This window comes from Sabethes cyaneus, chromosome 3 (assembly GCF_943734655.1).
Source record: "Sabethes cyaneus chromosome 3, idSabCyanKW18_F2, whole genome shotgun sequence".
NCBI classification, from domain to species: domain Eukaryota; kingdom Metazoa; phylum Arthropoda; class Insecta; order Diptera; family Culicidae; genus Sabethes; species Sabethes cyaneus.
Window position 1 is genome coordinate 195,774,529 of NC_071355.1, and position 16,920 is coordinate 195,791,448.

A 16,920-nucleotide genomic window follows, 5' to 3' on the forward strand; every position below is an offset into this window, starting at 1 on the left:
TGCACCACAAAACATTTATACTACCCAGGTAACCAATAAGCATTTCCAATGCAATTTAAAAGCAAGCCAATAAGCATTTAAGTTGCCTTAAATGCTACTTAAATGCTATTTTGGCAAAATATGCGGCTACTTTACTGCTAGCCCTTTTATAGTGCTGACAATGCTTATTTGCAGCTAGTTACCAACAAGAAGAATTTAAATAGAATTGTGGATGCCAATTTACAACAGTTATGCAGTCAAAAAGCTGATAAACAACAACCTGCAGTATAAAACGCCAGGGATGCTAATAAACGGCTGATTTACTGCTTATTTTAATGCTTATTGGTTACCTGGGTAGTTTTAGAGGCAAGGCAAATATAAATTGAAACACTTTTAAAGCAAGTTTTAGTTTTAGATTCGATTTTTAGATAGATCACAAAAAATGCTATCAGTTGTTTACTTTATCCGAGTGACGTTTGTCCATTCAGTTTTCTCCCACCGGTTCACTGGCGCTAGCAACGGATTACGGTGCCAAAGTAATCTTGACGAAGGTGCACCGCAACAGAATGTTGCGACAGTTTTCTTTACATTTCGCACATTTTTGCTCTCCTTCTTTGGCGTAAACGAAAGAAAGAGCACGGTAGTGTTGCAAAAGAAAAGTGCCAGATTTGATGTATGCAGAGTTGTCAAAAAGATTGTTCGCATATTACGAACACAATTTATAGCGGCCATCATTATAGCGCGTAAAAATCTGGATAGTAATGGCCGCTATAAATTGTGTTCGTAATATGCGAACAATCTTTTTGACAACTCTGCATACATCAAATCTGGCACTTTTCTCTTGCAACACTACCGTGCTCTTTCTTTCGTTTACGCTAAAGAAGAAGAGCAAAAATGTGCGAAATGTAAACAAAACTATTGCTCTCCTTCTTTTGCGTAAACGAAAGAAAGAGCAACACTGCCGTACAGGAGAAGAGTGCCCAGTTTTGATGTATGCAGAGTTGTCAAAAAGATTGTTCGAATATTACGAACACAATTTATAGCGTCCTCCATTATAGCGCGTAAAAAGCTGGATACGTTTTTATTTTATTTAACCGGTTCGGAGCCGTTCAAATATTACGTAACGCCAAAAACGCCATTTTTACGAACCACCCACCCTCCTGTATAACAATTTGTTACAATTGTTTCTTACAGCCCCACCCATACTCGTAACGCGGCGTAACTTTCACAGCTCTTCGTACGCTCGTTCGCTCTGCCGATGATTGCGACACAGTACACTCAAAATAATCTGCACATAACTAATGGAAAATTTCCATATGAAAATCCTTAGAATTATTATGTGCCACATATAAACACAATCCGCCCAGAAGTACACATGAAAATTATATGCATATGAATATTATGTGCAAATTTTAAAGGTAAATTTTAAAAACACATAAATGGTAACTGTTTGGCACATAAAGTTCATTTACTGGGCACATGGAAAAAATCTATGTGTGAAACACATAGAAACTATACGAAAAGTTTTCTCAGTGTAGCTTATTGCAATTTAGCTCACAACTGACTCACAAATGTCGGGTAATTAGTTTTTAGGTCATTTTATATATTTTTTCTTAATAGCTCTTTTTTTATGAAGTTACGCGTAAAATTATCGCTCAAAGCGCCCTCCCCCAAAAATTGCGTTACAATTTGTAACAGAAACTCAACATACCCTCACCCCCTGCTGCGTTATGTAATATTTGAACAGCACCTTCAAGCAGCACACAATCTTGCACACAATGAAAAAGTTTGAGCCGGTTTTTTTTTCAACGGGTCCGATGAGGCTTTTCTTTGTTTACATTTTATTAGGGTGATGGATCTGTCAAAGTGCCAATAATAGTGAAAAGTCCTCGGGAACTAGTAGAGAGGAAAATATATGTTTAGTGATTAAAATTTTAAGAATAGAATTAATTTAGATAAACTGTGCTTGCTGTATTCGCTTAATAAATTAAAAAAGCAGGGCATTATTCGGTGGGCACAAAAAACAAACTTTTCATCTAATGGAAGTCAACATCGTTCATCCGGATGATGATCCGGATATTCTCGCTGAAGACAATACTCGGCCCTCGCTACCGGAGGATTTCCCAAATTTTCGTGATTTTCAAATTGAAAAAATGGTTCAGCACTTCCGTGTGGTAACAGACGGATCGGTACAGCGACTTCGGCTTGGTTTCAAGTGTAAGTTGTGTAACGAGGTATTCAACAAAACGATGCAGTTACTGGGACACATCCGGAAACATTTCGAGGACAACCACAGTTGCCGTGATTGTGGAAAATATTTTTTCGATACGAATAAACTACACATTCATAAAAGGTATGTAAATAAGCTACAATTTGTGAAGTAGATATGCGAACATTTGTTTTCGTTTTAGAGCCAAACATACACAGGCGTTAAAGTGCCAGTTAGGATGTCCTAGTTATACAACATCTAATATTAAATGTCTTCAGTCGCATTACTTGCGCTATCACTGTATAAAGATTAGGCCGAGAGAAATGAAGAAAATGGAGGAGACGCTGGTCGGTAGATCTGGACATTTGAGTAAATTTAGAATCCGTCGAGAAGAAATCGCAGATCAGCAGAGAGCTTTATCTACTGCTCAAGTGTTCGAGAAAGCTGATGTTGAGGAGCAAGACCAGGAAGTTGAGACAAGAACTGAAATTGATGATGACGACTTTGATGAACCGGAGGACTACGGTCAAACGGTAGAGTGTTGCGTCTGTGATGTATACATTCCAAGTGAGGATGATTTGCGAGTACATGAGGAAACTCACAGTAGTCCGTACGTTTGTAAGATTTGTTTGACTGCATTTGAGCAGCTTGATGATGCTCGTGATCATTATGATTCTCACGAGAAAACTCAGGTCATGCAGAATCCTCTCCAGGTACAGTCTATCAGTCTATCTCCGGCAATTTTGCAGCAGCCTCAACTTCAAACGAGCATCCCTGTAAACACGATTACCACTCAAAGTCAACAGCATAATCCCACCCCAAACATTACAACTATGATTGTAATGCATAATGGAAATCCCATTCTAATTCCAGTTCAAACCTTTGATAGTAGTCAGTTAGTTCCAGCTTTCCAGCAGCACTCAGTCCCTGCACAAATTACTACGCAGCCGGCTACCACGATTACGCCTATCACAGCTGCCTGGCCAATCAATCAGTTACTTCCCGTAAACAATCAAATCGAAATCATTCCAATCCACTCGACTCATCAAGCAGGTAACCCTCCCACAGGGACCAATGCGGCGGGAGCATTAAATCCGATTGGACCTCCTGCAGGGGCGATCCCAATTCAAAATATAATTAATATAAAGCAGGAGCACGGTCCTCCAACGGCAGCTCACGTTCAGCATAACGCTGGCGGAGGAATCGTAATAACGCCCATTACTGCGTTAGATCAAAACTTCTTGCGACAACAACAGCAACAGGCATTACATGCACAGATACAAATGCAACAACAGCAGCAGCAACAACAACAGCAGCATTACCAACCCCAATCGTAAGCTGAATATAGAGATGATCAAACTGACTAAAATCGAAATTTTAACGAGGCACCAATCACTTCGAAGACGTGTCATACTAATAAGAATTATGTGTAAAAAAACTTGAATGGCGTACAATTTATAAAATAGGAACAGTTTTTTTTTTGGTTTTGAAGCCGAACTGAACAGCTGTCTGAATGTGGGAAACATAATCAAAAAAAAAATGGTATGGTCGAAGCGTAAACGAATTACTACTATTTACGATTTTGTGCCAGTCGAACGCTGTCATCGTTTTAAAATGTTGTATAATCTACTATTATAGACATTCATGCATAACACTTACCAAAATTATAGCGGCGGATGCTGAACGAAAAAAATTTTTTGCTTATGTGCATAGTTTCGCGGTATATCTATTAGGTGTTATGCGACAGTATACATCTAACGTCCACTATTTGTTTTTTTAAATGAGGTTTTTCGAATATATATTTATTTATTGTCATTATTATTAGCACTTTTGAAGAAAGTATCTTCTCGTAGTTTTGAACGATTTAGTTATGAGAGGTCGAGCGTTTTAGGCTGGGAATTTTTAAAGATTTTACTTTAGAGAATTTTAATGTTTAATGGTTTTGATACAATTTATGTGTTGTGGGATACCTAAGCTGTCACAATGCTAATTGAGAACATTTGCGTTCCAAAAAGAATGTCGGGCCTGATATGTGATCAAATACGATGGCACTTTCATATAAGAAAATCAGCAGACCTTCTAAGCCTATTAACCCTCTCTTTCCCATGGCAGCACAAGCGATTCATGATATCCAATACTAAAATCAACAGATCAAATATTTCAGACATTTGAATATTGATATTTCTATTTCCGAACGTAGTAGAAGCATTGTTCTAAAGGTTGTGTAGTTGTGCTTAATGAATTCTGGTTAAAAACCGTTGCGGTTAACTAAAAACTGCAAACCAGGTATACACCCTTAGAACGGAGAGGGTTAATTTTAAGTGAAATAAAGCCGTTCCATCGAAAATCCTTCATAGATACCTACTGAAAACTGATATCGGATATATAGATTTAGTCCTGTGTTGTATCGAGCATGTTATAAACGATGACATAGGTACTTCAGAATGAGTTTCACTTTAAGCAGGTTAAACGTCAAATAAACGTGTCGAATGCTACTTAACTAGCAATGTCTATCATCTGTTGATCCAAGTTATACAACTTTAGAGTCAGTAAGGAAATTTAGACTGGAATTTACATGCAATCATGTAGAACAAAAACAACCCGTTTAGTTTATATTTAGTAAGCAACCTTAAGCAGCTTTTATCATTAAGTTATTTTTGTTTAATAGTTTATCTTTAGATATTTTTATTATTTAATCAACATAGATATGCGTTAAAGGAAAATGTAATAAAATTTGATTCCGCGTAATTAAAACGTGATAGGTATAATAATTATTTATGCATGACATTCTACAACGGTTTTTGATATATTTTAACACCCCTAATCTGTATCGAACGGATTGGTTTTTCCGCCCCGCCCGTAAAATCAACTGGACCAAACAACACGTTCGAAACAAGTCGAGCGAAATAAAGATCCACTCGAAATATTGCTGATAGCAAAAAAAATTACATTCAAGAGTGCGCAATCGCTCCTAAAACTGCTATTTTAGCTTGAATCGTGTCAGTGTCTTCGGCGCAATTCCAGCTTGGAATATAACGAAAAAGTTTACCGAAGATACTGAAGCGGTTCAATCTAAAATAGCACTTTTATAAGCGATTACGCACTTTTGAATGAAACATTTTTCATGAACAGTTGAGTCACAGCATTGAGCGACAAAATCGTGTCGCGTGTGGTTTATGTAATACCAAAAATAGAGTAGTAGAGCAAAATGACACTCGTCACTTTTTGGCGATTTCGTCACTAACGAGCTTGACATTGACTGGGGCTCGTTCATGTAGGAGCGAGAGGGGAGCAAAGAGTGGAGGAGAGGATCCGGGAGTTTGAAATTTGATGTTGTTGGTACCTATTATTCCTATACTGCAAACAGCTTCAGCGAGGGCCCCAGCTAATGTCAAAAAATCTTTATATGTGTGCGTAGTGGAATACTTCATAGCGGCCTTGTCTTTATTGTTCGGAGATTATTGACATAATCAATAGAGAAAATTATTTTCTCTGCCCCCATAGCATGACCGGCTTAGCTACATCTCTTTCTTAGAAAATATCATGCGAGTCAACCAGAATGGAAATTTTCGGTTTCGCAAAGGTGGTTCTCTTGATAACAGAAGAAGGCCATTCTTCCGCAAGATCTTTGGTAACTGACCTATCCGCAAGGAAATAGCTGTATCTTGCTGGTTAGGGTCTGTAACAGGTGTCATGTTCACGCATCTTGCATCGCTGGATAAATTGGTGCTGGCTGGACTATCGCTTCTGCCTTACCAAATCCTTCAATCATGATCTACCATGGTAAATGCATACCAATACTGCGGTAGTTGGTTTTGCTGCGTTTCACGAGGTCGAATCTGGTCTACATGAGATATTAAGGACATTAAGGTCCAAAAGCTCGCTGTAATTTACGCTCGATAATCACGGGTGGTTCCCAAACCTTGTTACTGTGAAGATATTTAACATACACCAGGTCCTCAGAATGGAATACACGAAGAGCTGCTCCGCACCGCCGATTGAACTACATGTTCTGTTCCTCATTTTGGCTGGTTTGAACTGGAGTTGATTTCTTTAGGGAATCCAGAGCAGTCCTAATTGGTCTGCTAAGGAAGGCCTCCAGAGCCTTGAAGTGAATCGAATTCTTTTTGGAAGTTGTTCGATACATACAGAGAAATATTTGAAAATGTTTTAGTGCTACATACGCTTCATACAGCTTGTGGAGTCCTCGATGAGCAATGTTGCAAAACCTTTGATCAGCGAGTTTCAGCATGGCTTCATCGTTAGAAAAAAAACTCTATGCGAATTGAAATCATACTTCCATGTATTCTGCAGGCCAGACTAGATGATTTTGTCGCTGCCATCAGTCGTTCCATTCGCTTGTTGAAAGGCGTAAATCTGCTGCTGCTGTCGGGAAATCTGCTCGGTTATGTGCGGGATGGCGTTCATGGGATCGTCGTTCGACATATCTTCTGGAACGGGGTTGTGGGCTTGAAAAACTTGAGACTTGATTTTTTAGCATTGGACTGATTTAAATCTACGCCTTTATTTTTCGAAGATCATTAACAGAATCAATAAACTAATTTTCTCTTCCGTCATTGCAGTATCCCAAATTAGTAATTTTATATTTTTATCCTCAACATCAGGTTGTACGCTCCCACGTGTCTTACTTACCTGAGATCTGCATCCGACTCATTCTATTATCATTTACAAAGATGCCAGTAATGCATATATACATAAAAGAGGACAAATTTGGCATCCCGTTAGCCTAGTGGGAGTCCGTAAACTTTTTAAAAGGAAAATTTTTCAAGTTGTTCAATTTTAAGTTGTTATAGTTTAATTTCTTAAACCATGCAATGGTTCGACAAAGGTTACTGGTTGCGCATATTAAACCTTTTCCTCGCAATAAGTAAAATTTAACGAATGTCCAGTACCACCCAGTGAAAAGTCTTAACGGGTGGCAACTAAAATTTTGGAATTTTTTCGCGACCCTTATTCGCTCAAGAACAAACGAGCTCAGAGAAAAATGAGAGTATGTATGTGTTAGCTCTCTCTACACTTTTTGTTAATATTTTTTGTTTTGTTTATGCTTGCCCAGTTTTGCTAAAAATAGTGTCGAAACAAGAAGCATTTCGGGAGTGCATTGTACACTTCTACGAATTGCAACAGAAATCTCGGCAAAAATATACGATACAAGATTTAAAAACCAAATATGTTGCGGCTTCGACTGTTGACCATATCCTAAGATGCCCAACAACTATTCGCAAGCAAGGTAGTGGAGTGGAGACTCTTTCTCGTTTCTTCGACAACAAGCCCTCTGGTTATCAAATAAGATGCACCAGACGAATGTTTGAAGAAAATTTTGATGCCGTTTCTACAAAAACATCATGCAGATGGACAATACGTGTTTTGGCCGGATAGAGCATCATCGCATTGCGCCAAAAAAAAAACACAATCGTTTCTGAATACCTATTCGATCCCATTTTTTACCACGACCCGAAAAATCTGTCTCAGCCCAATCAAAGATTTCTTCGGGATTTTAAGTTTCTTGGTGTACAAAAATAGCTGGAGAGCCACGAATTGGCCTTGCCAGCATTGAAAGAGATTTCGTAGGCTGCTAGCACTTACAGGAAATCTCGTGCCGAACTGTCAACGCGTGACAAAAGCAAAAATAGTTCCCTTTGGTTTTTTCTCACGGAAAACCCTGACAATATCTGCAGCGCTGACAAGGCCAATTACAAACAGTTGATTGGTAGAAACAAGAGATGCGTTCGTAAAGTTGACATGACGGCCGTACAACGCTCCTGTTTCGACGTCAAACGAAAGCTTTGCCGAACAGCCGATTACGGACCGTTTTCAAGTGTACACTAATTTTTTTTCAACAATGGATAATGTATCTTTAATTTCGGTAAATCAAAGCTTCTTCATGTATCTTTGTCTTTTTTTGACAGCTTGAGAAAAAAAATCCAAAATTTTAGTTGCCACCCGTTATAATTTCCTTCATACAAAACTAGTTTATTTAAACTAAAATTTCATATTTGAATACTTACATGATGGTATGCACCAGATTTACCCTTCACACGTATAAGCAGCTCCGACATTGCGCACTGTGACCAACTCGAACGCGTCGACCATAGCCTTTTCACGTATCGCACCGAATTTCTTGGTTATAAGCAAAATTCCCTCGTAAACTCCTTACGATCGCTACGAGACCTATGGGTAAAGTACTTGCATTCCCAACCATTCCACATCCAGGACATGGTAAAACTCGAACGCGTAGATTACCACTTGTCGATCCTTAGCGATCCGATCCGAAGCGTGTTTAAATTCAAGTGTTCGTCAGATATTAGTATTGTACAAGACTACCATAGTGCTCATTTCAGACATTTGCTTTCAAAATTACAAACGACTTGAAAATCAACTTACCTATTTGGAATAAACCGACATTTGAAGCATTAAACGCTCTTGCACAAAACATCGACAGCGAAGTTGGACTTTCGAAATTAACTTTCTGAGTTAAGCTGAAAGAAATATTTGATAGAAAGAAAAAGCATAAGGGTTCACATGGTGAATTCGACACGGCGACCACTCAAGCCGAAAATTCTCTGAATTACAATTTTGAATGAGAGGGCGTACTGATTCTAAAATTAGGATTGAAACACAGCCGAAATATTTTAAATGTTTTTCATTACATACAGCATAGAATTTATGTTTGAAATATTTTCCAATCGAACGTTTGCACTACGCAAGACATCTAAGAACTGCCCTTCATAACTTGCTCATTAAACCCATAATAAAACGATGGTTCAATAAAAACAATATTGTTAGCTGTGCCCTATTAGCTGTGTTCATTTCCTTTTCTTCTTGCTCTTATTCTTTTTCTTTTTACGCTTTCCACCGTCGTCGCTTGAATCGGAGTCGGAATCGCTACTAGCACTGCTCGAATATTTTTTGTCGCTCTTTTTGATTTTTTTCTTACTGTTTTTCCTCTTCTTTTTTGATTTGGATCGGTCATCCGACGAAGCGTCAGACGAACGATCAGAATTGGATGAATGGCGTTTCTTTTTAGCTTTTTTACGTTCATCTCTTACAGCAAACGATGATGTGTCCCTAGATTTAGGCGATGGGCGACGACGAGCCGGTGGACTAACATTCCGACGATTTCGGTCGCGATCAACTCTACTCCGTTGGTCCGGCGAAAATGAGCGGCGCGAGCTACGAGGAGCTTTGCGGTCTGGTGAACGGCTAGCAGAGGCTCGTCGGCGGTTGCGACTTTCCAAAGGACTACGTGAAATACGACGACGATCCCGATCACGTCCACGGCGGCCTTGGTCTGAAGACGGATTTCGACGGTAACTAGAACTTCGCGAACGCGAGACGCGACGACGGTCGCGTGAATTGGATCGATGCAGTTGTCGGTTGCGTATTGGTGAACGCGAACGGCGACCTCGCGGCGGAGGCTGACGGCTTGGTACATCTTCTTGCTTCGGTGCATTTCGTTTGATGAAGGATGGTGGATAAGGGCGGTTTTTGTAATCTACCATGCCTTGAACGACGCGAATGTCTCTACCGTTTCGTTCTTCGTGATAAGCTGAGTTGCTTTCCGAAAGCCTAACTCGATTATCTCGACGGCGTCCTTCGTTGCCACCTCCTCCAGATCTTCGCCAAGGAGAACGTCCTCGCGGAGCGCCACCACCACCGCCTCTTAAACCTCGGGGGCTGCGGTTTCGCGGCTTTGAATTAGGAGATCGAGATCCACTGGATGAGCCCGAACTTGCAGATTTCCTCAACCGACTCGGTGCTCTTTTGCGGTCCGATCTGGTAGCATTGTATTGTATATCTTTGAAAGACTTACTATCAGTTCCATCGAAGTACTCAATTCCTTTGCCCTTGCCCTTCCAGCGCACCTTTGAAACTGATTGCGAAAAGTCAACGTGGATTCTGCGGTCGTCGATTAATACGTTATCCATTTTAAAATAGGCATCTTCACATGCCTTTTTGTCCTCAAACTCAATAAAAGCATATTGCAGCGAGTCCCCGCTGATTTTATCACGGATCACCTCGCAGCCTTTGATTTTTCCGAAACGGCTAAAAATAATTTGCAGATCGTCATCGGTTGTCACCGGATTTAGTTTGCAAACAAATAGTACATTTTCTGGCGGTGCAATTTCTGCATCTGGAATATCTCCAACAATTTCCAATATCGTTGCTCGAGCTTTTGCTTCTTTTTCGGCCAACATTTCCGCCACCTCTTCTGCTGTTTTGCCCTCTGTGTCATCGATTTCCTCGTCTGCAGCAATTCTCCCGCCAGCCAAGCGTTCCGATGATGGCGAAGGCGATCGGCTCGGTTCTTTGAATCCTCTTGGGTCATCAAATGGATCTTCCAGTACCACCGTATGAGTGATTCGCACATCTTGATATGGTCTGTTCTTCTCGTCACAAATAACTTCGTTCAATTTTCTTAAAACTTCGTGTCCTTCGGTTACCTCTCCGACGACCACATGGCCACCGCTGTCCAGAGAAGCTAAATCCGGGCCTAAAGTGAAGAAAAACTGTGACCCGATGAGTCCTTCTCCCGCACACACCATTGACAGTAATCCGGGTTCTGTGTGCTTGATTTTGGGAACAGCTTCACCTTCGAAGTAGCGCTTGTGTTTTCCCTCCAATACTCCCCATATTGATGAACCGCCATCTCCAGAACCTCCAGGATCACCGGTTTGTGCAATAAATCCATGCTGGATCGTGTGAAACAAGTTGAAGTTGTAATATTTTAATTTGCACAGCTTTAGGAAGTTCAGCGCGGCCCGAGGACGCTCCGTTAGAAACAAGTCCACGGTGATGTCGCCGATGGTCGTTTCAATAACCACCGACATCTCCAATCAGTTTTTTTTTATTTTTGCTCACTTAACTTATTCCGTACGGAATAGAACTTAAAAATCAGAAACTTTCACATCGGAATGAAATTCGACACTTTCATGATACGTCAAAACGCGGAAAATAACAGGGGGGATCTATCGGTAAGGAATTGTGAAACTCACATGTGAAGGGGCAGGCAGGTGATCATAATTTTCAATGCCGCTCTTGCTATTTTTTTTTTATCGATTTGCTGCTCTTGCCTGTATATGTAGCTTTCGAAAAGTTTCTTAGTTTGTTTTATTTACGCTAAAAAGCAGATAAATGCATTATCGGGATCAAAACAATACAAACGACAATTGCGCTGCGTGTTTGGGTTTGAGTTTCTGTCAACTGCAGTAGACAAAAATAGAGTTGCGAGTCCCTTGGCTCGAAATCAATCACACGCCGTTTGGTCCATGACAGTACAAACGTCATGGACCAAACACCATCTGCGGTAACCACGGGAATGACACTTCCAATACCAACCTATACAAAAAAAACGTAGCCAACATAGAGCGGGCCCAAGCTGACAGCTTCATAGATGGGCTCAAGCTGACAACCGAGTCGGATGTATAAATTGTTAAATTTTGTTAGTTTTAGTTCGATTTTAGTCAAGGTTTTAGCATCACATAGCCAATTTCAGGCAGACAATTAATGCGAAATACGTGAAACTGTGAAAATGGTTAGATAAATTCGTTTTGTGAAATCGCTTTGCGTTTGCCGCCTTTTTCATGTGAGCAACGAAAATGTGACGTCATATCAGCCCCCTGGCGGTAACGCACACATGTATGGAATTTGACAGCAATAGATCCCCCCTGGAAAATAACGAACGACATCATATTTTTTACCAGTGATGCCAAGTAATTTAGCTCGAGCAAATTTAACCCCCGTTGCCAGGGGTCCAACAGAAATGATTACAACCGTATCCAAGAATACAACAGACCTCATAGCACAGAGAACAGATTAACAGGCTCGAAGGAAGTAATCGATTTTTTGTGTGTAAAATCTGTCCGTAGCGCCCTCCAGAAATAGTTTGCCAAACGCATCAAAAAATATCCATGTACCTTTATCAATATTTCTTTGTGCTGGTGTTACATAGCAGCGATGGCAGCGACATCAAGATTTGGTTTGCCACTTACTGCTCGAGGGGTGCTCTATTGAAGGATTACTCGTAGATTACATAAAAACCTTTTACACACTTTTTGTTAATTACCTGGTAGTCTGTTCTCTGTGCTCATAGTCCCTACTCTGAAACAAAAACCATGGTATCTCGCACGATTTTGCAGAAAACGCATGCTTTTTGTAAGTACCATGAAAAAGCTATTCAAATTTACCATGATTCTAGTACAAGTACTATGTTCTCAAATAATTTTACCACCTTTCATGGTCATGTGTAGTAATTTTGACTACGATTCTGTTATTTTTGTTATGTATCGGAATAACGCCGAAAATAACGCATAGTTTTTTTGACCAGAACACTGCTTAAGCTAAACAGAAATCTTTTCTGCAAAAATTCACTGGTGTGTCCTCTTAATTTTACCCTCTAATATGGTAACAATTACCATGATTCTTGTTTCAGTGTATAGACAAGTATTGGCGCTGGCATCGCTGGATATTTGCAGGTTATGTTGTTTTGCTATGTTCTGTACTACACAAATGTCACATTGAACTTGTGCAGATCAATATTAATCATATACAACGTTGATAGATTGAACACACTTGAAGATTTTGCAAAAGCTGGGGCAGGAATACTGAGTAGTCAGCTGCAGACGTGGGTGCTAATTATCTAAATGGTAAGCGGGTCCAACGCTATCCTTTTACTAGCCCTTTCGAAATGGATTGAGTCATTGAGTTCTGAATCGATGCGAACAAACTGCAAGTATGCTTGCGAATGCTTTCAATTGTCGAATCGATAACGACCTGCACCACAATTTGCAGCAGATTTTTACCGGTTAGCTGATACATACTTTTAAACCCGACACACCACACACAGACTGGGGCAGATTTGGCAACTAAATTAACACAAAAATAAATATCCGAAATGACAATAACTTCGCTGCTCTAGCCACCAATTTCACTGTGATAGCCGGTAACTCTGCGGGCTGTAGATTGTACTTATTCCAACAACTGCAGCTACTCCCGTCAACCTCAGCGGTTTCAAAATGAACATGAAATATATTTAAACACGGTCGATTGTTTGATAAAAGGGATCCGTTACTGTTTCGCAAGCACCGACACCGGGCAGTTGTTTTTGCCATTTTCTTTTTGGTAAACGTAAACACACTTTTGACACTTGTAGCTCAGAAGTGCTGGCTTCTTGCTGGAAGATGATTTTCCAGGAAAACAATGGGAACACTAGCGCCAATACTTGTCTAGAGGTATGAGGTCTGTTGTTTTATCCCGCTAACATAGTTAATATTTACATTTTTGATAATTTCTACCGCGTTTTAGCTTGTTTGTTGAAAATAGATTTGTTATTTAGTAAACAGATATATTACCTTACTATACATATAACGCATATAGTAACTTCTGTTTTAAATGAAGAAATTAAATTATTTAAAAAATCTCGCGCTTCCCAGCCCGCATATTGAGCTTATATTTATATAGTTTATATGGAGCTGTCACTTTTGCCTGCCCAACAGCTCTCCAATACATATGCACTCTGCAAACACCCTACCACAGAGAACACACTACCAGGTAATGGACAAAAAGTGTGTAAAAGGTTTTTATGTAATCTACGAGTAATACTTCACCCCTCGACCACTACGTGGCAAACTAAATCTTGATGTCACTGCCATCGCTGCTATGTAAAATCTAACTCCAGCACAAAGAAATATTGATAAAGGTACATGCACCCCATCGGCAGGCAACCATGTTTTCGCTGCCAACATCTCGTGTGTGCGAAAATGAGATAGCATGTCAGCACTGCGTTTCACTCAACTGCCAGCAGTCTAATTTGGGCCCGCTGTCAAATTTTGAGCCCAGGACATCCTGTCGCTGACGTTCACTGCAGCTCGTTATCCAGCTTTCCACGAGCGATAATGGCGGTAATTGAGCACAAGTGGGCACAATCTTTTGACATTCATTGGAGGAGCGTCGAGTTCGCCCTGACGAAGTTACTATGGAAACATCCATGATTGTTTGTTGTTCGAGTGTAAAAATGTAAACATTGTTTCATTTTGCAGATCAGCTGAAATGGAACATAAATGAACGGATTCAAACTTTTGTAGTGGTTTGCGGCCATAATTTCCTGAAAGCACCGGCTCAGGATACTTTTTACAATCGTCCGAATTAAACATCCGAGTGAACTGAGAGACATTAACTTCATATTAGTCGACCCGTTTTTGCCAAGTTTGCTCTCGAACAGCGTCTCGTCTTGATAGGAAACTTTCCGTTGCGTATTTGGCCATTCTCCCTGAAATTCGCGAAAACTGCAAAGCCACAATCCATAAAACTTGTTGTCCGTTCAATTATGTTCCTCATTAGCTGATCTGCAAAATAAACAATGTTTACATTTTTACAGTCGAACAACAAACAATCATGAATGTATCCATAGTAACTCCGTCAGGGCGAACTCGACGCTCCTCCAAGAAATGTCAAAAGATTGTGCCCAATATCCGCCATTATCGCTCGTGGAAAGCTGGATAGAGATGTCGATGGGGTGGGTACATGGATATTTTTTGATGCGTTTTGGCAAACTATTTCTGGAGGGCGCTACCGACAGATTTTACACACAAAAAATTGATTACTTCCTTCGAGCCTATAAATCTGTTCTTTGTGCTTAAATGATAACTTTTTGGCACATAAAGATCATTTACTGGGCACATAGAGCTTGCTAAACCCAGTGCAAAAAGCTACAAAAACTTATCTTATAGGAGTGAAGAGAGTAACTTTCAAATGGTTCTCGGTAAAGGGGAAATCCCAGCAATTTTTTTGGTACCTGTCAAGATTAACAGTTTGGTACCTATGCGTGAGACACACCCCACTGTTACAAATGTCATTCCCATACATTTTCGTGTAGCCAACATCTCATCTAGCCCATAATAAACTTTGCCTCGGACCAAATGTATTTGTGAGTAGCCCGCTCTAACTTCAGCCTCGGATGAATGTGTATTGGTAAGCGCTCGAACAAAATTACTTTTTTGCTTTTTTTCTTTTTGTGTCGGACGTGTAGGAAGCGTAAAAAGATGTTAGCCGCATCTTTACCCTTCAGTTTCATACGCCTGGTGAGACATCGAAAATGTATGAATTTGAAGGCCACTTCACCCCGTAGGTATAATCAACCGTGTAGTAATTGTAATATAAAACCATCCTCGATCCCCTCGGTATATGTTGCAGTTTGGCATTTGGGGAGTGTAGTTTATGTTTCATGCTGTATGTTGCAGAGCTTGAAGAACCGCTGTCGCAGAAAGTCGTGAAAATAGTTTTTTGGGTTGCCTGCGAGTTAGACATATTTTCGTTTATGTCGGCAGTTTCGTTTTGATTTCATTATTCGCTTAGTATACGGCCAGCACGGGTGTTTCGTCTGTGATGCGTGCATTTCTAGGGCGTCTGATAATCTGACCAAACCGCATGTGAACAAAATCGAAGGTGCCCTACTTCGTAAGTGAAACAGCCTCCCTTTCAAGGATTTTTCATTGAGTATCGCATTGAAGGCCAGCAGCCGGAGCTATGCTTTAGCCGAAGGAAGTTTCAGTGACTATTCGTGAGGTGTAGTGTGCACAAAAATCATCAGTGTTAAATAGTGACCGAATTAGCCGATCGATATAGATGATACCGATCGATATCCGCATGCATGAGTGTGCACCGCAAGCATAGTTCAGAATAAGTAGGTAGGTGGGCCGAAAAGTAGAATCTAGTTCTGTGCGAGGGGAATCGTCGACGGTGCGTTGTAATAAATATCATCATCACTAACAGCAACAGCCCCATTGGTAGCGACGGCGGACGAGCACCGAGACGCGACCCAATCAACAAAAAAGAGGACAAGGTAAAAGTGCTCTCGAAATCAGCTCAAGCAACTGCCCCACTGGTTGGCGAGACGAGAGTTGGTTTGGCTTTACGCGAAGTTGCACCCATAGCAGCACTGGAGATCTGTCTCGACTCGCGACGTTGAAACCTTGTAAATATATGAAGAGACAAAAATTGGGGTGAAAGTTGACATCTCGAAGTGTGTTGGGTTACGACAGGAGGAGTTGGCGACCGTATTGTATTGTTGCAGCATTGACCTCTTGCAGAACGAGGCCGCTGGTGCACTTTTTTTAAAACAATGCTTTTCGATTGCCCACAATCTAGAGCACGAACAATGAATACGTGACTGTGCAATGCCGTGGAGCGAAACCAGTTTTCGATCAAAATTGAATTTGTAGTTCAACATGCACTGCGAATGTCATTTTATTTTTAATAAAATGTAAAAATATTTGTAAATCGAAATAAAAACGAGTGAATGCTTACGCGATTCTTAAGCGAAAATTTTACGCTCATACTCGCACTAATGCTAATGCTAAAAGTACATGCTAATAACGCCAATTTACTTCCAATTACTTTGTAAATGTTAATTTACTTGATTAATAAGATTAACTACTATGTAAAGTCTCTATGCAGCACTGCGAGGACCGCTTGCAAGGGTAGACAATGCAACGACCGCTGACCAAAACTTTGCAGGATATACATAGGTATTTGTAGTTCTGTTTCTATTAGATTTGACATTTAAATTTTTGATTTGATCTTAAAATATGAAAATTATTAATATCAATAAGCTAATTCGTCATTCAATGAAGTATTTTCATTCAAAAATGATTACAATCAATCATGCTTTACAATCTGTAACAATCCATTTTAATTTAATCGCTGTTTTCTTA

At 40.2% G+C, this 16,920-nt stretch overlaps 2 protein-coding genes across 2 annotated transcripts; one reads left to right on the forward strand and one right to left on the reverse strand.

Moving 5' to 3' along the window:
* The first annotated feature begins 1,905 nt into the window (after window positions 1–1,905).
* Window positions 1,906–4,820, forward strand: LOC128744649 (uncharacterized). Its single transcript, XM_053841805.1, has 2 exons — window positions 1,906–2,332; window positions 2,391–4,820. The coding sequence occupies exons 1-2, from the start codon at window positions 2,019–2,021 to the stop codon at window positions 3,523–3,525; spliced, it is 1,449 nt and encodes a 482-aa protein (XP_053697780.1). The 5' UTR covers window positions 1,906–2,018; the 3' UTR covers window positions 3,526–4,820.
* Window positions 4,821–8,233: 3,413 nt separating this feature from the next.
* LOC128744648 (peptidyl-prolyl cis-trans isomerase sig-7) lies at window positions 8,234–11,173 on the reverse strand. Its single transcript, XM_053841804.1, has 2 exons — window positions 8,594–11,173; window positions 8,234–8,464 (listed from the first exon to the last, which is right to left on the reverse strand). The coding sequence occupies exon 1, from the start codon at window positions 11,038–11,040 to the stop codon at window positions 9,016–9,018; it is 2,025 nt and encodes a 674-aa protein (XP_053697779.1). The 5' UTR covers window positions 11,041–11,173; the 3' UTR covers window positions 8,234–8,464; window positions 8,594–9,015.
* Between the last annotated feature and the right edge of the window lie 5,747 nt (window positions 11,174–16,920).